This window comes from Cetorhinus maximus, chromosome 20 (genome assembly GCF_964194155.1).
Source record: "Cetorhinus maximus chromosome 20, sCetMax3.hap1.1, whole genome shotgun sequence".
NCBI classification, from domain to species: Eukaryota; Metazoa; Chordata; class Chondrichthyes; order Lamniformes; family Cetorhinidae; genus Cetorhinus; species Cetorhinus maximus.
In genome coordinates this window covers 83,376,795-83,401,212 of record NC_135898.1, presented here as the reverse complement: position 1 = coordinate 83,401,212, position 24,418 = coordinate 83,376,795, and the positions used below count along the sequence as shown (strand labels likewise).

The 24,418-nt window shown below is 43.7% G+C and overlaps 1 protein-coding gene across 1 annotated transcript in view; it reads right to left on the bottom strand.

The window, feature by feature from the left end:
• armh3 (armadillo like helical domain containing 3) overlaps positions 1-24,418 on the bottom strand; it is a 140,355-nt gene that overhangs the window by 50,649 nt on the left and 65,288 nt on the right. The window contains exons 19-20 of the mRNA XM_078565041.1: positions 12,104-12,164; positions 9,663-9,751 (exon numbers count right to left, since the gene is read on the bottom strand). Of these exons, the coding sequence (XP_078421167.1) occupies positions 9,663-9,751; positions 12,104-12,164 (150 nt within the window). The remainder of the gene's footprint in view (positions 1-9,662; positions 9,752-12,103; positions 12,165-24,418) is intronic.

Below are 24,418 nucleotides of genomic sequence, written 5' to 3'. Positions count from 1 at the left end.
TTTGCATCCCCTCCAGTGCAATCACATCCTTTCTATAATGTGGCGACCAGAACTGCATACAGTACTCCAGCTGTGGCCTCACCAAGGTTCTATACAACTCCAACATGACCTCCCTACTTTTGTAATCTATGCCTCGATTGATAAAGGCAAGTGTCCCATATGCCTTTTTCACCACCCCACTAACATGCCCCTCCACCTTCAGAGATCTATGGACACACATGCCAAGGTCCCTTTGTTCCTCAGAACTTCCTAGTGCCATGCCGTTCATTGAGTACTTCCTTGTCAAATTACTCCTTCCAATGTGTATCACCTCACACTTTTCTGGGTTAAATTCCATCTGCCGCTTATCTGCCCATTTGACCATCCCGTCTATTTCTTTCTATAGCCCAAAACACTCAACCTCACTGTTAACCACCCGGCCAATCTTTGTGTCATCCGCAAACTTACTAATCCTATCCCCCACATAGTCATCTATGTCGTTTATATAAGTGACGAATAATAGGGGACCCAGCACAGATCCCTGTGACACGCCACTGGACACGGGCTTCCAGTCACTAAAGCACCAAGCCACTCACCATCCTGGCTTGGAAATATATCGCTGTTCCTTCACTGTCGCTGGGTCAAAATCCTGGAACTCCCTCCCTAACAGCGCTGTGGGTGTATCTACACCACATGGGCTGCAGAAGTTCAAGAACGCAGCTCACCACCATCTTCTCAAGGGCAATTAGGGAATGATAATAAATGATGGCTTAGCCAGCAATGCCCACATCCCATCAATAAATAAAAAAGACATTTGAGGGGTGAACTATTTGAGGTGCTTAAATTGATAAAGGAGTTTGATGGGGTACATAGAGAGAAACTATTTCATCAGCTTGGGAAATGCAAGGTGAGGGCTAGTTCATTCAGGGACTAAGTCATATTTAAAATAAAAATAGGAGAAATATAAACTAAACTAATCAAGCTCAAAGAAGATGAGAACCTCTTGTCCACACAGAATGCAACACGCCTTTTAAAAGAATCTTGGGAAGAGATAGCAGATGTACTAACACATATATTTAATAGGAAAATGTTTAATGTCAGGACTGCTGAATAGCTAACATTATACCCATGCCTAACAAGGCAGATAGAACATGTCCAGGGAACTATGGAAAAATCATTGGACAGTAGGAAAAATAATGTAATTCCTACTGAAGGAGAAAATAGAAAAGCATCTAGAAACGAAAATTAGAATAGTGAATAATCAGCATGAATTGCAAAAAAGAAACCTTGAGTCAGCAGCAGAGAGTAGGTAAAGATAATGCAATAGATTTAGTAAATTTACATTTCCAAACGGTCTTTTATAAGGTGTTACATAACAGGCTAACGAATAATGTCAGAGAATGCAGTCAGGGGACAAGTGGCAGAATGGATTGTTAGTTGCGTTCAAGACAGAAAGCAGAGAGTGGGAGTAAAGGGTAGTTATTCAGAGTGGGAGAAGATGGGAAGTGGGGTCTTACAGGGGTCAGTGCTGGGACCATTGTTGTTCACAAAATTTATATTAACAATTTATACTCTGGAATCAAAAACACAATTTCTAAATTTGCAGATGACACCAAATTAGGGGTGTAGTCAACACTGAGGAGGATTGCAACAAATTACAAGGTAATAATAAATTTGAAGAATGGTTTTATAATTGGCAAATGAATTTCAAGAAAAATAAGAATAAGGGGGTCACATATTACATGGTAAATAAGAATTCAAATGGGGTCAAAGGACAAAGGGATTTGGACAAAAAGTTGCAATGCAATAAGTCACAACAAAAGCAAGTCAAGCACTGGGGTTTATTTCCAGAAAGATAGAATTGAAAAGTAGAGAGGCTATTGTAAACTTGTGTCAAGCTTTGTTTAGCTAAAACTTGAGTGCAGTGTACAGTTCTGGTTGCTATATTAATAAAAGGATGCAGAGGTGCTGGAGAGGGTGCAAAAAAAGATTCACAAGGATAATACCAGAATCTATGAGGAAAGGATGAACAGGCTGAGTCTCTTCCTTAGAAAACAGAAGGCTGACTTAATACAGATCTATAAAAACCTTTCATAATTTTAAAGAGTAGATAACGGAGAGTGTTTCCACTTCTGGGGTTGAGCAAAATTAGTAGCCATCAATATAAAACAGTCACCAAGAAATTAACTAGAGAAGTCAAAAGAAACTTCTCCATCCAGAGTGGTGAGAATGTGGAACTCACCACTAAAGACGTGGTTGAGATGAATACCTAGCACAAAGGAAGATGATTGTAGTTGTTGGAGGTCAATCATCTCAGTCCCACGATATCACTGCAGCAGTTCCTCAGGGTAGTATCTTCGGCCCAGCCATCTTCAGGTGCTTCATCAATGATCTTCTTTCCATCAAATAGTCAGAGGTGGGGATGTTTGTTGATGATTACACAATGTTCAGCACCACTGGTGACTCTTCAGGTACTGAAGCAGTCCATGCCCATATGCAACAAGACCCAGGCAACATTCAGGTTTGGGCTAATAAGTGGCAACTATCATTCGCACCACACAAGTGCCAGGCAAGGTCCATTTTCAACAAGAGAGAATCCAACCATCACCACTTGATATTCAATGGCATTACCATCACTGAATCCCCCATCCTGGGGGGGTTACCATTGACCAGAAACTGAACTGGACTAGCCATATAAATATTATGGCTACAAGGATGGATCAGAGGCTGGGAATCCTGCAATGAGTAAATCACCTCTTGACTCCCCAAAGCCTGTCCACCATCTACAAGGCACAAGTCAGGAGTGTGATGGAATACCCTCCACTTGCCTGGATGAATGCAGCTCCAACAACACTCAAGAAGCACGACACCATCCAGGACAAAGCAGCCCGCTTGATTGACACCCCATCCACCACCTTTAACATTCACTCGCTCCACCAATGCATGGTGGCAGCAGTGTGTGTACCATCTACAAGATGCACTACAGCAACTCACCAAGGCTCCTTCAACAGCACCTTCCAAACCCGCAACCTCTACTATCTAGAAGGACAAGAGCAGCAGTTGCATGGGAACACCATCACCTGCAAGTTCCTCTCCAAGCCACACACCATCCTAACTTGGAACTATATCGCCGTTCCTTCACTGTTGCCGGATCAAAATCCTAGAATTCCCCCCCTAACAGGGCTGTAGGTGTACCTACACCACATGGATTGCAGAGATTCAAGAAAGCGGCTTACCACCACCTTCTCAAGGGCAATTAGGGATGGGTATTAAAAATGCTGGCCTAGCCAGTGACGCCCACATCCCATGAAAAAATAAAAATGGATATAAAGAGAAGCTAAACATGCACACGAGGGAAAATGAAATAGAGGGTAATGCTGATAAGAGTTGGACAAGGAAGGATGGAAGCATAAACACTGGCATGGATTGGTTGGGCCAAATGGCCTGTTTCTGTGCTGCAATGTAATTCCATGTAGAGCTCGGCCGTTCAGGCTACCATGTGCATCTGGAAACACTTCTTCACATGAAGGTTCAGTGGAAATCTGGAACACTTGCGACACGTTGGGGTTCAAGTAATTAGCAAAGCTAATAGAATGTTATCATTTATTGCGAGGGGAATTGAATATAAAAGTAGGGAGGTTATGCTTCAGTTGTACAGGGTACTGGTGAGACCACCTCTGGAATACTACGTATAGTATTGATCTCCTTATCTAAGGGTGTATATGCATTAGAAACAGTTCAAAGAAAGTTTACGAGACTAGTACCAGGAATGGGTGGGTTGCCTTCTAAGGGAAGATGGGACAGGCTAGGCTTGTGCTACTGGAGTTTAGAAGAGTAAGAGGCGACTTGATTGAAACCTTTAAGATCCTGAGGGGTCTTGACAGGGTGGATGTGGAGAGGATGTTTCCTATTGCGGAACAATCTAGAACTAGGGGTCACTGTTTAAAAATAAGGGGCTGTTCATTTAAGACAGAGATGAGGAGAATTTTTTTCTATGAGGGCTGTGAGTCTTTGAAACTCTCTTCCTCAAAAGGCAGTGGAAGCAGAGTCTCTGAATATTTTTAAGGCAGAGCTAGATAGATTCTTGATAAGCAAGGGGGTGAAAGGTTATCAGGAATAGGTAGGTACAGATCCACAATGATGTAATAGAATGGTGGAACAAGCTCAAGGGGCTATGTCTCTATTCCCAGGTCTGAAGTAAAACAGTTTATATGCTGAGTAAAGCTCCCTCAGCACAGCTTCCACACACTTTGGCCCCAGCCCAGAATATCTCCCATACCGTAACTAATGTCGCACATGTATTTCTGCTAAAAGTGTTGATGGTGGATGAACTACCAGAAGCAGTGTCGTTCAGATGGGGCATTGAACTCCAGATCGAAATATCTTCAACCCAAATCGTTAACTGTTTCTCTCTCCGCAGAGGCCACTTGAACTGCAGAGAATTTCCAGCATTTTCAGGTTTTAATTCAGACGTTCAGCACCTGCAGTATGTACGAAACTTCTTTGAAGAAATGATTTGAAAATTAACCTCAGGTGGTCAGATATTTATTTTGCTGATTCCAAATAATGTCCAACAAGAGGGATCAAAAAGAGACAATGGCAGATGGTGGTAACAGATGTTAGGTAGCTGTAGTGACTGAGCTTTGCTGCGTGTGCTATGTTGCTGATCTGATTTGGCTGCGAGGCAACCTGCTTGAGCCAGATAGCAGAAAGAAACTGCAGGATGGAAGTCATACAAAGAAAGGAGTTTAGGAGGAGAGTTTCGTCAAACTGCAGGTGGAGAAAGAAAAAGTGAGAAAAGACAGAGCAAGCAAATAAAAGTTAAAAGTGAATGAGAAAGAAGAACTATAAAAGGAAAGAGAAAGAGAAAAAAATAAAGATTATTGAAAAAAGTCAGGATAATTAAAAATACAATTGAAGTGACAGATTTGAGGAGGTTGCAGCTTAGCATGACTGAGTGCACGGCACTGTCATTGATGATGGAAGGAAGAAATAATGAACTTGCATTTATGTAGCACCTTTCATGACCTCAGGACGTCCCAAAGCATTTTATAGCCAATGAAGAACTTTCTGAAATGCAATCACTGTTGTCATGTAGGAAACGTGGCCGTCAATTTGCAAACAGCAAGCTCCCACAAACAGCAGCGCTCCCTCAAAAGTGCCATCAGTGCGGCGCTCCCTCACTACTGACCCTCCGGCACTGCAGTGCTCCATAACTACTGCCCCTCCAGCAGTGCAGCGTTCCCTCAGTACTGCCATCCCTCAGTACTGCCCCTCCGGCAGTGCTGTGTTCCCTCAGTACTGCCCCTCCAATAATGTCCAATTTTCTACTGACCCTCCAACAGTGCAACACTCCCTCAGTACTGACCCTCAGGCAGTGCTGCGCTGACTCAGTATTGACCCTCCGATAGTGCAGTGCTCCCTCAGTATTTAATTTCCATTGGAGCCATGAGCTTTCGCCTCAATCTCAGAAATCATTAACCCTTTCTGTTTTCCATGTTGAAAAGGATATTTAAGGTGATTAAAGGATTAGATAAGGTAGATAGAGAGAAACCATGAGGAAGATATTCCCCTAGTTGGGCGGGCCCAGGAGCGGCCACACAATGGCGCGCTGCCCGTGATCAGGCCCCGATTGCGATTCCACGCTGGCTGGCCAGTTAACGGCCAGTCAGCGTGAAACGTGCGCTGATAATCTCAGCGCTGCCGGGGCGGGGGCGTCGGGAGAAGCGCGGGTGCTGAAGCATGCACGTGTGTGGGTGCGCTCAGTGATAGCTCCCCGAAGGCACACAGTTGCCTCAGGGAGCTGAAGGATACAAAAATAAGCTTTTAACATATTATATGAACGTGTCCCCACACGTGACTCAGTTAAATGAAGAGGGACATGTGAGAAAGGATGTTATAAAATTTTTATTTGAGGTTTCCTTAAAAACGCAAAGGCTGCCTGGCCTATCCGCCTGCCAACCGCACAGGTGAGCAGGCAGCGAAAAATGCTACTTAATTAATTACTTAAGATGCTTAATAGTCCTCTTAATGGTCAGCGGGCATGCTGCCACCTCTCGCGCATGCCCGACTGAAATGTCGCGCGAGTGCGCAATGACGTTAGAACGCTCGCCCGACGTCATCGCGCACGATTTCATTCCCGTTCAGGTCAGGCGCACGACGGCCTGCGGGACAAAAAATTCTGCCCTGTATTTTCCGGTGTGTAAGTAGCCTTAAAGTTAGAACTAGAGTGTTTGGGGACGGGGAGGGGGGGGGTATCTGAAAGCACAGCTTCACACAAAGGTTAGTGGGAACCTGGAATATTCCTCCCCACCCCTAAAAATAGTGTTGAGGCTGGAGGTCAATTGAAAATTTTGAAATCGAGATTGATAGGTTTTTGTTGGCTAAGATAATTAAGGGGTATGGAACAAAGGCAGGTAGATGAAACTGATACAGGTCAGCCATGGTCTAATTGAATGTCAGAACAGCTCTGAGGGGCTGAATGGTCTCCTCCTCCTATGCCTGTGCTTGCACAGTGGTGCCCCTGTGGCCTCCTTTTGATGATTCGCGTTGAACTTGACCAGTTTCTCAACTGGTCAAAGGCTCCTGTGCAGCAGGCACTGCATTTCAAACTACTGACTGTGTCAGGCTGACAGTTTACTATGGAGTGAGTGTATAAACTGGGCCAATGGAGACCCAAACTATTGGCCAACTGCAACAGAAACTGCAAAAAGTCTCTTTTTAAAAAAATTTCTTTTATAATTTCAGGGAAACCGATGGGAATTCTTATTTAGTTATGTTTCAGTCTTTCAGATACAATTAATTCCAGAACAGCCCAAGAAACTTTAGAAGACCTGAAATGATTTGTTGCCTCATCAGATATGCAGCTGTAATTTTGTAATAAAAAGTTGTGGCCCTGCATCGGTTGTTAAATTGTTGTAAATAAGCTGTGAGTTCTCTATGCTCATGAAGGAGTCAGAATCGTATAATCTTACGGTGCAGAGGCCCCCTGTTCGCCTATGGTACCCGTGCCAGCTCGATCAAAGAGCTGTCCCACTGGCCCCACTCTGCTCTTTCCTATAGCCCTGCAAACAATTTCTTTTCAAATATTTATCCAACCCCATTTTGAAAGTTAAGACTGAATCTGCTTCCACCGCCCTTTCAGACGGCACATTCCAGACTGTAACGACTCAATGAATAAAAGCCCTCATCTCTCCTGGCTCTTCTGCCTTTTATCTTAATCCTCTGGTTGCCATCTGCCATTGAAAACACTTTCTCTTGATTTGTTCTATCTAAAGCCCTAATTCTGAACACCTCTGTTAAATCTCTTCTTAACCTTCTTTCTGATGTGTGACAGTAGGAGGGGATGCCTCGCCAGCTTGAGGTTCTGGCACTCCAAACAGGTATGATTCAGAAGCATGGACAATCCTGCCATACGCATGAAATGAAAATGCACTCCTGTTCACCTGCAACGTAAAATTCTTGTTGCCAGGATGCTGTCATCGAGCCAGCTCAATGCCAGCAGCAGCGTCTGTAAATTAGTTTCAGTACTCAAGGGCTCATCTGAACTACCTCATATACACAGCAGTGTTCCCCACACCTCTGATGAGTCATGTGGTCTCACGGTTGGGGACACAAATCGCAGAGCTATTTTACCATGCGATTCAGCTGGGTTCAAAATATAATCGTGATCGAACCGCAGAGCGTCTACAGGTGCAACAGTTGGATCAAGTGTGGAATTATACCGCTGCTAGCAAATGTAGTAGTTGGGGCGAATAGCACAGGCACATTTAAGGGGAAGCAAAGGAGAAAGAAATAAAAGGATATGCCGACAGGGTAAAATGAAGTAGGGCAGGAGACTCCTTTGGAATATAAACACTGGCATGGCCCAGTTGGGCCGAATGGCCTGCTTCTGTGCTGTAGACTCAATGTAATGGATAAAGTTCATCCGGATGATTGATTGGGAATGGGACGTGTGAACCTTTACCTTCCCAATTCCGCCCCACCCCTGGGTCATACCCAGTTTGTTCATGTGTGAGCTCATGATTGACAAGCAACTCTCTGCTCGGAGGACTTCCCGATATGTACAGAAAAACATAGCTGTCCACTGCAGTCTGGCAAACACCAAGGGTGATGGAGGAGGCTGGTGCTCCTACAATTTAAATTTGCAAAGAACGGCACTTTTCAAATTAAAGCTTTTTCTCAGCTGTAAAGGTCATGGAGGAACTCAGGGCTATAAATAAGGAACAGCTAGCATACCGATTGAGGGGCTAATTAGTTTAAAACAGTTAAATTTCTGGTGTTAAAATGATCCTACAGTAATCTGAGTTGGTGTGGAGATGCAGCCACAAAAATTGTCCTCATTCTCCCTGGAGTAAAATAAGCCAGACCCTCTGATCCTGACTGCCATTCAGTAGAAAGTCACCAGGCTCAGCTATCACAGCCCAATAATTGAATGATATAGGACAGATTTTATAGGCTCGCTCACAAAGACCTTGCATTTTACAATGCCTTTCACAGTATCAGGATATCCCAAAATGTTTTACAGCCAATTAAATACTTTTAAAGAGTAGTCACAGCTGTAATGTAGGAGAGGTAGCAATCAATCTACATACAGCAAGATCCCACAAACAGCAATGAAATAAACAACCAGATCATCTGCTTTATATGTTGCTCGAGGCAGAAATGAAGAAATCCACTATTCTTGCTTGAAATAGTGCCATAGGGATTTTATGTCCACCTGAAAAGGCTGATAGGGCCTTTCATCTCATCTGACAGAACGGGGCCTCTGACAGTGCAGCACTCGCTCAGTACTTCACTGGGAGTTTCAGCCTAGATTTCACTCTCAAACTTCTAGAGTGAAACCTGAACTTATGACTTCCCAATTTAGAGGCAAGAGTGCTGCCCACTAAGGCAATGTCACCGGTAGCAGATGAGTGTTATCTGTGGCACCGTGGCAGGAGGAAAAAGGGAGGTGGGAGGGGGGCAGAAATACTGGGGTGGAGCTTGGACTACATGAAAAAATCTGTGATCCACGAGCACTACAACCTCTCAGCAAAATATACAGCATCCGCAATTTCCAAATTTCTCACGTCACTTCTCAATAAGAACCTGCATAACCTGACACCCAAGCCAGAGTCCTGGATCCTTCCTGACTGTTGCTTTCTCAGTACGCCCACCCTCCCACCTTGACTCATATATTCCTGCTGACTTTTTTTTTAGATCTCCTGGCTTCTCATCCCCACCCGCTCTCCTATCACACCTGACTTTCCATCACCGAAGGATTTGATGAAGCTCCTGATCTGTTGCCCAGCATTCCGCCCCCCACTTTCATCCATCCCACCCGCACTCTCAACTCGATCCCCATCCAAACCGCTCTCATCCATTCCATCCCCACTTTCATCCATCCCACCACTCTCTCAGCTTTACCCCCAGCCATCCATCCTACCCCCCATCCATCTCACCCCACCCCAGGCCCTCACCCAAATCCATCTCTCCCTCACCCACCCCACCCTCACTTCATGGGTGAACAAGCCAACAGTGGACTGGCAGAACTCCAGCAAATATTATTTAATTATTAAAATGTGGAATTCTTCCCTGTGGATAGTCGATCATTTTTTGGTCATGCAATACTTCCTAGTGCGTTTCCTCTATTTAATCCTGCCTGATCCCAGCCCCCTCACCAGGTACAACAGGGCACTTACCTGACCAGAGTTCACGCCAAGTGTAATGTAATCGTACTCGACACTTCTTCTGATAACAGATGAGCTTGTGAACTATCTGAACACACCGTCTGCAAACAGACAATGGAGTAAGTATTACACTAACAACAAAAAGAACTTGCTTTTATAGAGCTTTTAAGCTTAATCAGAGTTAATGGACGGTAAAGCAAAGAAAGAGCAATTTGGAAAGAGGTGTGTTAAGAAGGGCAGTGAAGGATAAAAGAGTGGCCAAGAAGTTCAAGGAGCAAATTTCTGTGGGGTCTAGATGGTTGAAGGCACAGCTGCCAGTGGTGGGGTGAATGGAATGGGGGATGTAAAAAAAGCCAGAGTTGGAGGAGTTGAGAGCTCCGAAGACGACGTTGGGTACGGTTTAGGTTAGGAAGAGATAGGGAAGGACAAAGCAATGAAGGGGTTTCAACACCAGGGTGAGAATTTAAAATTTGAGGCTTTGGGAAATGGGGAGTCAATGTAGGTCAGTGAACACAGAGGTGATGGGTGAACAGGGCTTGGTCAGGTTAGGGTACAGGGTTTTGGACAAGCTATTGTTTAGAGGGGGTGAAGGATGGTAGGGGTCTTAGCAAGAGATTTGGAATACTTGAGTTTGGAAGTGACAAAGATACGGATGAGGAGTTCAGTTGGAGGTGAATTGAGATGGGAAAGAAATGGCGATGTTACAGAGGTGGAAATAGATGGTCTTTGTAATGGAAGGGATATGGGGTTGAAAGCTCATCTCAGGGTTGAACAAACACAAGGATGTGAACAGTCAGGCTCAGTCTCAGACAGTGGCCAGTGGCTGGAATTGGTGTCTAGGGAACAGAGCCTGTGATGGGAGTGATGTGGACAATAGCTTTGATCTTCCCAATATTTTAACCCGAGGAGCTTGCAACTCATCTAGATTTACATGTTAGACAAGCAGACGGAAAAGTGAGGGGTCAAGAAAGATGGTTAAAAGGAAGAGCTGGGATTTTAAATACAAACAGCAGAAAATGCTGGATATACTCAGCAGATCTGATAGCATCAGAAAGGTCATTGACCCAAAACATTAACTCTATTTCCCTCTCCAAAAGGCTGCCTGGCCTGTTGACTATTACCAGCATTTCTGTTTTTGTTTCAGATTTCCAGCATCTGCAGTATGTTGCTTTTGTGCTGTCTGCGTAAATGCAGAAGCTGCCCCACGTCTGTGGTAATTTCACCAAGAGGCAGGAAATAAATGAGATTGTGGCAGGGGGCAAAGGAGGCACTTGGAAGGTAACAGTGCAGGGGCAGGAAAAGGGGCCACTGAAGATACTCTGTCCCATGATTCTATAGGCAATTGTGGAGCTGCATAAGAGCAGGACAATGGAGAAGTGCCAGAAGAGGACTGTGTGGTTGACTGCAGAGAGATCACAGTATGAGATGGAATAATGCATCATAGCCCCAGTAAGAGGAATTTTTTTGTTGCTGTTTTGATAAGCTGCTGTGCAGAACAGGGATTTTGATCTGAGGGATTCATGGGGAGCTACAGGAAAGATGAATGCAGATTTGGAGGCACCAACGCATTCAAAGACTTTGGAAAATAAAAAAAGATTGGGGGTGGGGTAATAGTTCGCAAAGGCAGAGGGCTTGAGGCTAGGTTTTCTGAGGTGGAAAGACGATTACAGTGAATTTTAAAGAGAAGGGTACAATATCTGAGAAGAGGGAACCATTTACCATGTCAGACAGCATGAGAGCTAGAAAGGGAAGTTGGGTGGTCAACAGTTTAGTGGGAATGGGTGAAGGAACAGAAAGTGGCTCTCGTAGACAAGATGAGCTCTGACATAATATGAAGGGAAATAGGAGGTAAGGCAGATTAAGGTGCAGGTTCAACACTGGGGCGGTGAGAAGATCAATTTTGGCAGCTAACTTGTCTAAATGTAATGAACAAAAAGGTCCCAGAGCAGATGAACAGCTGCAGAACTACTGTGGTGACAATGAGTGTATTGGTATTAAGGAGTCATGTTGTGCTCAATAACACTCACATGCATTTGAGCTATCCAGACTATAATTAATCCACTCCAAGGGATCCAACAAATGTTATAAATCTAATGTCATTGTTGGTGCTCTCACAGCCCATCCTTGCTGATTTTCAAATGCTCTATCCAGTATTGCACCGAGGATATACACGGAACAAGTTACCTGATCATACACAGGTTAACAGTAGAAGGAGCTACAATTGCTTTCAGGGTCGCTGGTTACAAAAGGAAAGTTCATCAGCCACATTTTCTGCATCTTGCTCATTGTCCAAAGACTCCCACCAACAGCCTTCCAATGTTCACCATTAGTCTGGCAGAAATCTTGGGTAAGGTAGGGGGAATGACCCCTGTAAGCAGGAGGGGTGAATGTTTGGGGACAGAGTGGGGGAGGGGGGTGGGGGAAGGTGCAATAAAAAAAAATGTTGAACTTACATGTAAAGATCCATAGGGAACTCCTTCATCATGTGCGTGACCATAAATTCAACCATTAGATCTGGAAAACAGTGAGTTAAGCTTTGGAATGTATTGTAGCTGACACTTACATATTCATAGAATCATAGAAAATTACAATTCAGGAGGCCAGTCAGCCCAATGAGTCTATGCCGATTCTTTCAAAGGGTGGTCCAGTTGGTCCCAGTCCCCTCTCTTTCCCCATAGCCTTGCAATATTTTCTTCTTCAAGGATTTATCCATTTCCCTTTTGAAAGCTACTATTGAATCTGTATCCACCACCCTATCAGACATTGCTTTCCAAATCCTAACCACTCACTGTGTAAAAAAGTATTTCCTTATGTTACCTCTGATTCTTTTGCTAATCACATTAAGTCTACACCCTTTCGTTTTGACTCTTCAGCCACTAGGAACAGTTCCTCTTTATCTACCCTACCTAAAAATAAACAAATAGCTTACCTAGCTCATTTTGCTGTAACTACTGCAACTGAAAGATCTGATATGGTGCTACAGGAACAAAATGCTTTCTTTTTTCTTTATCTTCCATTACAGTAGTAACAAGAGACTACTGACAATGCAGTTGGTTTGACACTACTGCTGTAAGGTCAAGAACTTTCAGACTTGATTTTGGGCACCACCCAAACATGACTTCTTGGTTCTACCACCAATCCTTCCATCTTTTCAATAGGGTAAAATGGGTGCCATGATTCTTGGTCATCACCTCTCGTCTTATCAACAATATTGAGATAATGCTGTGATACAGCAACTTGCAAGGTCTTAAATACCCACTCCCATCATCTTAACCATTAATATGCAAGATAACCAGCCACACAAGGAACCTGGAAAAGCATTAACTGTTTTTATTTCATGTCTGTGATACTAAATCCAGAAAATCCAACGAACAAAGGTACCAGAAAGGGAAAAAAAAGCAACCCGGTTAGCAAGGGCTGAGGTGTCACCGAGAGCTGACATCGATCCTCAATCTGTCTGCTGAGATAGATGATCCCAGAAAGGGATGGTAGTATCATAGAATGGTTACAGCACAGGAGGAGGCCATTCAGCCCTTCAACTAGTCTCACTCCCCAGCCTTTTCAACATAGCCATGCAAAATTCTGTTCAGATCCTCCTCCAATTCCTTTTTCAAATCCATGATTGAATCTGCCTTCATCACACTCTCAGGTAGTGCATCCAGATCCTAACCACTCGCTGTACAAAGAAGTTTTTCTTCATCAAGCCGTTCCTTCTTTTGCCAAACACCTAAAATTGACGTGCTCTGGCTTGCGATCCTTCCGCCAACGGGAAACAGTTTTTCTCTATCTAATCTGTCTGGGCCCCTCATGGTTTTGAACACTTCTATCAAATCTCTCAATCTTCTCTTCTTTGAGAAGAACCCCAGCTTCTCCAGTCTATTCACGTAATTGATATAATTGGGATCAACAATCCAGAGCAAGAAAAAGAAAATATCAGAGAGGGATTGTCACTCCTGATTGCTGACCACTACTGTGTGAGAAAGCCAGGACAGAACAGGACTGGACTTGGCTGTGACAACTTTCAGAGACAGTTTGAAAGAAGAATAAAAACGTGCCTTTCTATAGCACCTTCCACAACCTCGGGATGTCCCTGAGTGCTTTACAGCCAATTGAAGTACCTTTGTAGCGTAGTCTCTGTTTTACTGTAGGAAATGCAGCAACTAATTTGTGCACTGCAAAATCCCACAAACTAATGACCAGATAATCTGTTTCTCGTGATGTTGATTGAGAAATAGATACTGGCCGCGGACACAGGTTGGAATTCCCCTGCTCTTCTTCAAAATTATGCCTCATAGGGCAGATGGGATCTCAGTTTAAAGTCTTATCCGACAGACAGTGCAGCACTCCCCCTGTACCTGGGCTGTGTGCTCAAGTTTCTGCAGTGGAACTTGAAACCACAGCCGTCTGACTCAGAGGTGAGAGCGCTACCCCACTGAGTTATTGTTGGCACCATTTAGACAAGAGATTGGCTGTTGGCGGAGGTACCAGTGATACAAACAAGGAGCAGGAATAGGCCATTCAGCCCCTCAAGCCTGCTCTGTCATTTAATAAGATCATGGCTGATCTGATAGTAACCTGAAATCTGCATCCCACCTACCCCGGATAAACAATCACCCCCTTGCTTACCAAGAATCTATCCACTTCTGCCTTAAAAATATTCAAAGGCCCTGATTCCACCACCTTTTCAGGAAGAGTGTTCCAAAGATTCGCAACACTCAGAAAAATTTTTTCCTCATCTCTGTTTTAAATGGGCGACCCCTTTTTTTAAACAGTGACCCCCAGGATCTTATATGTTTCAATCAAGTCGCCTCTTACTCTTCTAAACTCTAGCGGATAAAAATCTAGCGGTCTGTCCAACCTTTCCTCATAAGACAACCCACCCATTCCAGGTATTAAGTCTGGTAAACCTTTTCTGAACTGCTTTCCAATGCATTTACATCCTTCCTTAAATAAGGTGACCAATACTGTACACAGTACTTCAAACGTGGTCTCACTAGTGCCCTGTACAACTGAAGCATAACCTCCCTACTTTTGTATTCAATTCATCTCGCAATAAATGATAACATTCTATTAGATTTCTTAATTACTTGCTGCACCTGCATACTAGTCTTTTGTGTTTCATGCACTAAGACACCCAGATCCCCCTGCACCTCAGAGCTCTGCAATCTCTCACGATTTAGATAATATGCTTTTTTATTCTTCCTGCCAAAATGGACAATTTCACATTTTCCCACATTACACTATTTGCCAGATCTTTGCCGACTCACTTAACCTATCTATATCTTTTTGTAGCCTCATGTCCTCTTCACAATTTACTTTCTTATCTATCTTTGAATCATCAACAAATTTGGCAACCATCCCATCCATCCCTTTATTAAATTGTGAACAGTTGAGGTCCCAGCACTGATCCCTGTGGCACACCACTTATGTCTTACCAACCTGAAAAAGGCCCATTTATGCCTATTCTCTGCTTCCTGCTCACTAGTCAATCTTCTATTCTTGCCAATGTGTTACCCTTACACCATGAGCTTTTATTTTCTGCAATAACCTTTGATGTGGCACTTTATCAAATGCCTTCTGGAAATCTAAGTACAGTACATCCACCGGTTCTCCTTTATCCACAGCACCTGTTACTTCCTCAAAGAACTCCAACAAGTTGGTTAAACACGATTTCACTTCAACAAATCCATGTTGACTCTGCCTCATGACCTTGAGCTTATCCAAGTGCCCAGCTATAACTTATTTAATAATGGCTTCTAACATTTTACCTACGACAGATGTTAAGCTAATTGGCCTGTAGTTTCCTGCTTTCTGTCTCTCTCCCTTTTTGAATAATGGAGTTGCATTTGCTATTTTCCAATCTAATGGGACCTTCCCTGAATCTAAGGAGTATTGGAAAATTAAAGCCAATACATCAACTATCTCACCAGGCACTTCTTTTAAGACCCTAGGATGAAGTCCATCAGGACCCGGGCTCTTGTCAGCCGCAGCTCCAACAGTTTACTCAGTACCACTTCTCCGGTGATTGTAATTTTCCTGACTTCCTCCCCCACTTCCATTTCCTGGTTTATAGCTGCTTCTGGGATGTTACTTGTATCCTCTATAGTGAAAACTGATGCAAAATACCTGTTCAATTAATCTGCCATCTCCCTGTTTTCCATTATCAATTCTCCAGACTCACTTTCTATAGGACCAACTCCCACTTTGTTAACTCGTTTCTTTTTTAAATATTTATAAAAACTCTATCTGTTTTTATATTTCTGGCTAACTTTCTCTCTTACTCTAACTTTTCCCTCTTTATTAGCCTTTTAGTCATTCTTTGCTGTTCCTTATATCTGTCCAATCTTCTGACCTGTCTTTGCACAATTATATGCTTTTTCTTTAAGTTTGGTACTCTCTTTAACCTTTCTAGTTAACCACAGACGGTGTGTCCACCCCTTGGACTTTTTCTTATTCGCTGGAATGTATCTATTCTGCGCATTCGGAGATATCCCCTTAAATGTTTGCCACTGCATCTCCATTGACCTATCCCTTAACCTAATTTGCCAATTCACTATAGCCAACTCTGCTTTCATGCCCTCATAATTGCCCTTATTTAAGTTTAAAAACATAGTCTCAGACCAACTCCTTTCTCCCTCAAACTGAATGTAAATTCAATCATGTTGTGGTCACTACTACCTACAGGTGCCTTCACTATACGATCGTTAATTACTCCCATCTCATTGCACAATACCAGGTCTAGTATAGCCTGCTCTCTGGTTGGCTCCAGAACATGCTTTCCTAAGAAACTATCTCGAAAACATTCAATGTACTCCTCATCTAGGCTATCTTTACCCATCTGACTCTTCCAGTCTATATGTAAATTAAAATTTCCCATGATAATCGCCGTGCCTTTCTGACAAGCTCCAATTATTTCTTCCTTTATGCTCAACCCTACCATGTGGTTACTGGCTGGGTGCCTGTACACAACTCCCACAAGTGACTTCTTGCCTTAACCATTTCTCATCTGTACCCAGACCATTTCTACATCCTGGTTTCCTGAACTTAGGTCATCCCTCTCTATTATGCTAATGCCATCATTAAGTAACAAAGTCACCACCTTTTCCTCATTTCCTGTCCTTCCTAAATATACTGTACCCCTCAACATTCAGGTCCCAATCCATGTCCTCCTGCAGCCATGTCTCCGTAATGGCTATCAAATTGTAATTATTTATTTCTATGTGGGCTCCCAGTTCATCTGTTACGTTTCAAATGCTACGTGCATTCAGATACAGAGCTTTGAATTTTATCCTTTTATTCTTTTTATAACCTCTAGTTTAATCTGTTTCATTTACCATTAGATTTGTACTCTCTATCCCTTCCTGTCATGATCTGTTTTTCATTTCCCACATTAATACCTTTCTCTTTTGCCTTGTCTTTGCTCTTTGCTTTACCACATCTCCCCAAATTAGATCCCATGCCCCCACTATTTAGTTTAAAACTCTCGCCACTTCCCTCGTTGTGCGGCTCACAAGAACACCGGTACCAGCAGGGTTCAGGTGTAGACCGTCCCAACAGTACAGATCCCACTTTCCCCAATACTGTACCAGTGTCCCATGAGCTGGAACCCACTTCTCCCACAACAGTCTTTGAGCCACACGTGCATCTTCTTAATCTGATTTGTCCTATGCTAATTTGCACATGGCTCAGGTAATAATCCAGAGATTATGACTTTCAAGGTGCTGCTTCTTGATTTGGTGCCTAGGTCATCATAGTGACTATGCAGAACCCCCTTTCTTTGTCCTGCCTATGTCGTTAGTGCCTACATGACAAGTGGGTCCTCCCCCTCCCACTGCAAGTTCCTCTCCAACCCCTAGCAAATGCCCGAACCCTGGCTCCGGGCAGCCAACACAGCCGTCAGGACTCATACTCTTTGCTGCAGAGAACAGTGTCAATCCCTCTGACTATACTATCCCCTACTACCACTACATTCCTTTTTGCTCTCCCCAGTTGAATGGTTTCCTGTACCACAGTGCCATGGCTATACAAACATGAACAAAGAGCAGGAGTAGGCCATTCAGCCCCTCGCTGATCTGACAGTAACCTGAAATCTGCATCTCACCTACCGCCAATAACTTATCACCCTCTTGCTTACCAAGAATCTATTTAGACCCCCGTTTTGCAAACAGTAACCCCTAGTTCTAGGCCAGTTAGCTCATCCACCCTGCAGCCCCCACTCTCACCCAAACAAGCTGAAAAAACCTCAAACCTGTTGGACAATTGCAAGGGCCGAGGCTCCTGCACTCCTGCCCTGAGACCCCTTACCTGCCTCACTTGCAGTCACTCTCTCCTGTCCCTGACCACTGACCAAATCAGAAGACCCTGTCCTAAGAGGTGTGACAGCCTCCTGGTACAAAAAAATCCAGCTAACTTTCCCCCTCCCTGATGCACCACAGTGTCTGTAGTTCAGCCTCCAGCTCATAAACTCTGAGCTGAAGCTGCTCAAACTTCAAACATTTACTGCGGATGTGATTGCCCTGGATCAAAAGGGCATCCTGGGGCTCCCACATGCTGCAGCTGTGACATATCAGCTCTCCTGACATGCTTAATGTGTTCTAATTAATTATTTAATTATTTTATTCAATTATATATTTCACTTTTGTTTTTATATATTTTATTAACCTTACCACCAGTTGCTAGGCTATTTTGAACCTTAGGAACAGAATAAACCTTAGTCACTTACCAGGTACTCACCAAATAACTAGCTTCTTCTTTTGTATCAGAGTACGAAAACTTGCTGAAGGCTCAGAAAGTTAGAAATCAGAAAGCAAAGGAGCACCTACTTCCCTTCCTTCCCTAACTCTCTTAATTACCCAACTCCCAGCACTCTATTCTAAGACGCACTTCTTGCAGTAAACCTTACCTAAAGCACCTCTTTCCCCCACGCACCGAATTCCCGCTTCGAACCAAATTCCCAAATATGCTCTCAGTCTTTGTCTCACTCAGGCCGAAGTTTCCTCTCTCTGATCGCACGCCTCTTACCGATTGTGCACTTAAAAAGTCCCTTTCTTATATAGGTCTGTGATGTGTCACTCTCTAGCATAGCATCCTGCTACAGTTATCAACACCTAATTTAGGCCCTATTCAGGCAAAGGTAGGTTTGTCCCTTGTAAAGCTATATTCCACTAAGAGACAGAAGCTAAAGGAGACTCAATACTACAGCTTGGAGTCACTTGAATCATTTTGTTTCCATTTCTAAATTCCCACGGTAACAGCAAACTCATTTTTATTGGGACTTGTTCCTCAGGTATCATCAGAGTGCATTTTAGCAACATCACAACATCTGGTCTAGGCTAATACAGGCACAGCGAGAAAGCAAGTATAACTTCATCGTGAATACAAAAAGACAAATCAAAAATGGGTCACAGTTATGTAAAACATCAATATTTAGATTCTTAAAAAATGAAAGAACCACCAAATTGTTCAAGTGTTTCAATATCACAGTGATTCGGATTCCTCTTCACGGTGTCTACATGTACCCAATTAATTTTGCTCCTATGTGGTGCCAGAGAATGGCCACAGCCTCATTTTGAATGCTGGCAAATTAGATTTAATTAGCATAATTCATTCATATATATTCATCACAAGCTATAATGAATAGATCCTTCTAATCTCAACATTGGATTTTTTTTAAGCCTTAGTTTAAAGTCTGTCCTTAATTAACCCGATTTGCATAGGCATTAATCATACATAGCACCATGAGCTGGGTACTAGCTGATCTCAGCCGTAGTAGCACTACAAGGCATCTCAGCACCCTCAAACTGAGTAGGAAGGGGTGTTAAAGCTTCCAACTGCTAAACTGTGACCCCAATTGGACAAAGTGAGGGGGTCAGACTCAGTTGATCAGTGCGTAGCCCTCCCAGCTCTGAATCAGAAGGTTGTGGGATTAAATCTCACTCCAGAGACTTGAACACAACCTAGGCTGCCATGCCACTAGCAGTACTGAGGGAGTACTGTACTGGTGGGGGCGTGTCTTTCAGGCGAGATGTTAAACCGAAATCCTCTCTGCTCTCTCAGATGGATATAAAAGATCCAATAGCACTATGTAAAAACAGAAAGGATTGCATTTATATAGTGCTTTCATGACAATCACATGCCTCAAAGCGCTTTACAGGCAATTGAGTACCTTTGAAGCATCCTTATGTAGGAAATGTGACAACCAATTTGTGCACAACAAGCTCCCACAGACAGCAATGCGATAATGGCCAGATAATCTATTTTTGTGATGTCGATTGAGAGATAAATATTGGCCAGGACATGGGGAAGAGCTCCCATGCCGATTTTCTGAAACAGTGCCAGGGGATTTTTTACATCCATCAAAGAGGGCAGGCTGGTGCTTGGGTTAATGTGTCATCCAGTGAGAGGACACCTCCGACAATTCAGCACTCCCTCAGTATTGCACTGGGATTTTGTGCTTATGCCCTGGATTGGGACTTGAACCTGAAACCTCCTGGCCCTTAAGAGGTGAGAGCACGACTAACTGAACTACGGTTGACACTATTTCAAAATAGAGAAGGGAAGTTCTTACTGATGTCCTGGGCCAATAGTAATCCATTAACCAACATCAATAAAACAGATGATCTGGTCATTTATCACATTGTTGCTCGAGGGAGTTTGCTGTGAGCAAATTAGCTGCATCATTTCCTATGTTACAACAGTGACTGCACTTTATAAAGTATTTCATTGGTTGTGAAGAATCTTGGGACGTCCCAAGGTTGTGATAGGTTCTATATAAATGCAAGCTCATTCAGATATCCCACCAACACTCACTCCCTCACAATACTGTGGATGCACCCACACCACACGGACTGCAGTAGTTCAAGAAAGCGGCTCACCACCACCTTCTTAAGGGGCAATTAGGGATGGGCAATAAATGCTGGCCTAGCCAATGACACCCACGTCCCGTGCAAGAATTAATTTTTAAAAATCACACACTTGACAGCATAAGTCATAGAAATCATAGAAAGAAGCCATTCAGCCCATCATGCAAGTGCCAGCTCTTTGAAAGAGCTGTTTAATTAATCTCACTCCATCTTGCTCTTTTCAATCGACCTTCTTTTCGCAATCAAAATTCTTTTCATCTTTTCAAGTATCATATATGTTCGTGTAAAAGGTAAAATTTTGAGACCTTTTTTTAGGCAAAAAGTTAAGGGTCGGCCTTTACGCAATCACTATTCGAGGGGGTTTACAAGTGTGCTTGCCTTGGGCCCACACAGCATCCTGCTCCTCTGGGAGCACTGTGGCTTGAGCTAGCCGCGATGGCGATGTTAGCAGAGCATCAGTTCCAGCAGCTCTCGCGGACAAAGATCAACACCAGGGCTTTCCTGGACAGCGTCTCCTACCTATCGCCATTTTTACAGTGAGTGTGTGAAGGGCTCCTGGAAAGACTGGTAAACAAGGAGCGGCAAGCAGAGTGGCCAACGGAAATTGATCCCTGAAAAACTAACATTGACTTTTACATGAGGTATCTGGAAAATTACATAAGTTTAAGCCAAAAATCATGGGTCGGCTTTTATGTGAGCATATATGGTCTTTAACCAATTCCCTTTTGAAGTTACTATTGAATATGTTTCCACCAATGCATTCAGATCACAAAGGCTGGTGCACAAAAGGAATTCTCCTTCGCTCCCCTCAGTTACTGACCCACCTGTTTATGAAAACAGCTTCTTTTCATTTACTCTTATCAAAAAGGAGTTGGGGCTTAGGCCAATTCCTTCCCCCGCACCCTGAACTCGGAGAATTATTGTAGCACTCCTACCATGACTTTAACCGAGATGGGGTGCCTTGGCTGTGATCTGGGACCAGGGTGTGAAGAGGAGGGGGCTGTACCACATTGTGCATTTACCAGTAGAGCCCCCGAGGGAGTTAATAAGCTGCTTAAAAACCCATAATGCTGACAAAGGCATTGGAAATACAAATATTTCCCTAGCAGCTCAAAGAACATATTTATATGATAATTGTACAATACACATACCCTTTACAGAGCAGTCAAGCAAAAGATATGTGAAATTTCAATCAAGAGCTGTTGGTGTGCGCGTGACAGCCTTGGGCCTTGATATGCAGAGGCAGCTGTGAACTGCATTTTCCTATCATTAAATGAGACAGGATGTCAACACGGTTCCGCATCAAGACTGGGGCCGATTCCGATAGCATTCTATGATTTCTGACAATGTGAAATCTTCACTTTCTTCTTTTTCTCTCTTTCCCCATCCTGATGGCTCTGACTGCTGCTGGGGGACAGCTGCAGTGTCAGTTAAGGTATCAGTTGTGGCTCAGTGCAGAGCACTCTTGCCCCTGAGTCAGAAGGTTGCAAGCTCGAGCCCCAACTCCAGAGATTTGAGCATAAAATTCAGGCTGACATTTTCAGTGTGGCACAGAGGGGGTGCTGCAATGTCAGAGGTGCTACCTTTGACATTAAACCAAGGTCCATCTGCCCTCTTAGCTGTATGTAAAAGATCCCATAGTACTATTGGAAAAAGAGCAGGGGAGTTCTCCCTTCTGTCATGGCCAATATTTATCCTTCAAACAACAGCACTAAAACAGATTATTGCTGAAAAAGAGACATGTCAAAACTTTTCATCTTGCACTCATCAGGACACTTTGCAAGAATACCAAAAAAAAGGGGAAAACAACAATTTATACTGTTTGTGAAGAGAGTGATGATTGGTTGGCAAGTGGACTCTGATTGGTAGAGGCATTGCCATAGAGAATGCACCAGTGTCATGTGTCACCAGCGATGCCCACATCCCATTACTGAATTTTTAAAAAGGAAAGAAACAAAGCATGGAACATGCGGAATGAGCCAGCTCCTCCATGTTTGTTCTTCCTGTGCAATAAACTCTTCCCTATCATAGATTCTACCCACTCAATTATTCACCTCCCACACTCTCCTCTAACAGATATTAAATGTGCTATTTGGCCATTTTTTTGTCCCTGTCTTTGAAAGTGTGATCATGATGTTACTACACAAAATAAGAGGTCATGGTGTAGGGGGTAACATATTAGCGCAGATAGAGGATTGATAGCTAAAAGGAAGCTGAGAGTAGGGATAAATGTGTCACTTTCAGGTTGGCAAGGTGTAACTAGTGAAGTGTCACAGGAATCAGTGCTGGGGCCTCAACCGTTTACAATCTCTATCAAACACTTAGATGAAGGGACTGATTGTATGGTAGCTAAATTTGCTGACAACACAAAGATATATAAGAGAGTAAGTTGTCAAGAGGATGTAAAGAGTCTACAAAGGGTTATAGATAGGTTAAGTGAGAGAGCAAAACTTTGGAAGATGGAGTATAATGTGGGAAAATGTAAACTTGTCCACTTTGGCAGAAAGAGTAGAAAAGCAGTATCCTGTTTAAATTGAGTGAGATTGCAGGACTCGGTAGTACAGAGGGACCTGGGTGTCCTGGTACATGCAAACATACAAAGATTAGTATGTAGGTACAGCAAGTGATTAGGAAGGCTAATGGAGTGTTGGTGTTTGTTGCAAGGGGAATAGAGTATAAAAGTAGGGAAGTTATGCTACAGCTGTACAGGGCGTTAGTGAGACCACATCTGGAGTACTGGAGTTTTGGTCTCCTTACTTAAGGAAGAATATTTTTTTTTTAATTCATTCATGGGATGTGGGCTTCGCTGGCTGGGCCAGCATTTATTGCCCATCCCTAGTTGCCCTTGAAAAGGTGGTGATGAGCTGCCTTCTTGAACCGCTGCAGTCCATGTGGTGTAGGTACACTCACAGTGCTGTTAGGGAGGGAGTTCCAGGATTTTGACCCAGCGACAGTGAAGGAATGGCAATATATTTCCACGTCAGGGTGGTGAGTGACGTGGAGAGGAACTACCAGGTGGTGATGTTCCCACGTATCTGCTGCCCTTGTCCTTCTAGATGTTAGTGGTCATGGGTTTGGAAGGTGCTGTCGAAGGAACCTTGGTGAATTCCTGCAGAGCATTGTGTACATAGTACACACTGCTGCTACTGTGCATTGGTGGCGGAGAGAGCAAATGTTTGTGGATGTGGTGCCAATCAAGCGGGCTGCTTTGTCTTGGACGGTGTCAAGCTTCTTGAGTGTTGTGGGAGCTGCACTCATCCAGGCTAGTGGGGAGTATTCCATCACACTCCTGACTTGTGCCTTGTCGATGGTGGACAGGCTTTGGGGAGTCAGGAGGTGGGTTACTCGTTACATGATTCCTAGCCTCTGACCTGCTCTTGTAGCCACAGTATTTATATGGCTACTCCAGTTCAGTTTCTGGTCAATCGCAACACCCAGGATGTTGATAGTGGGGGATTCAGTGGTGGTAATGCCATTACGCATCAAGAGGTGATGGTTGGATTCTCTCTTGTTGGAGATGGTCATTGCCTGGCACTTGTGTGGCATGAATGTTACTTGCCAACTGTCAGCTCAAGCCTGGACGTTGTTCAGGTCTTGCTACATTTAGACATGGGCTACTTCAGTATCTGAGGAGTTGCAAATGGTGCTGAACATTGTGCAATCATCAGTGAACATCCCCACTTCTGACCTTATGATGGAAGGAAGTTCATTGATGGAGCAGCTGAAGATGGTTGGGCCGAGGACACTACCCTGAGGGACTCCTGCGGTGATGTCCTGGAGCTGAGATGACTGACTTCCAACAATCACAACCATCTTCCTTTGTGCTAGGTATGACTCCAACCAGCGGAGAGTTTTCGCCCGATTCCTATTGACTCTAGTTTTGCTAGGGCTCCTTGATGCCACACT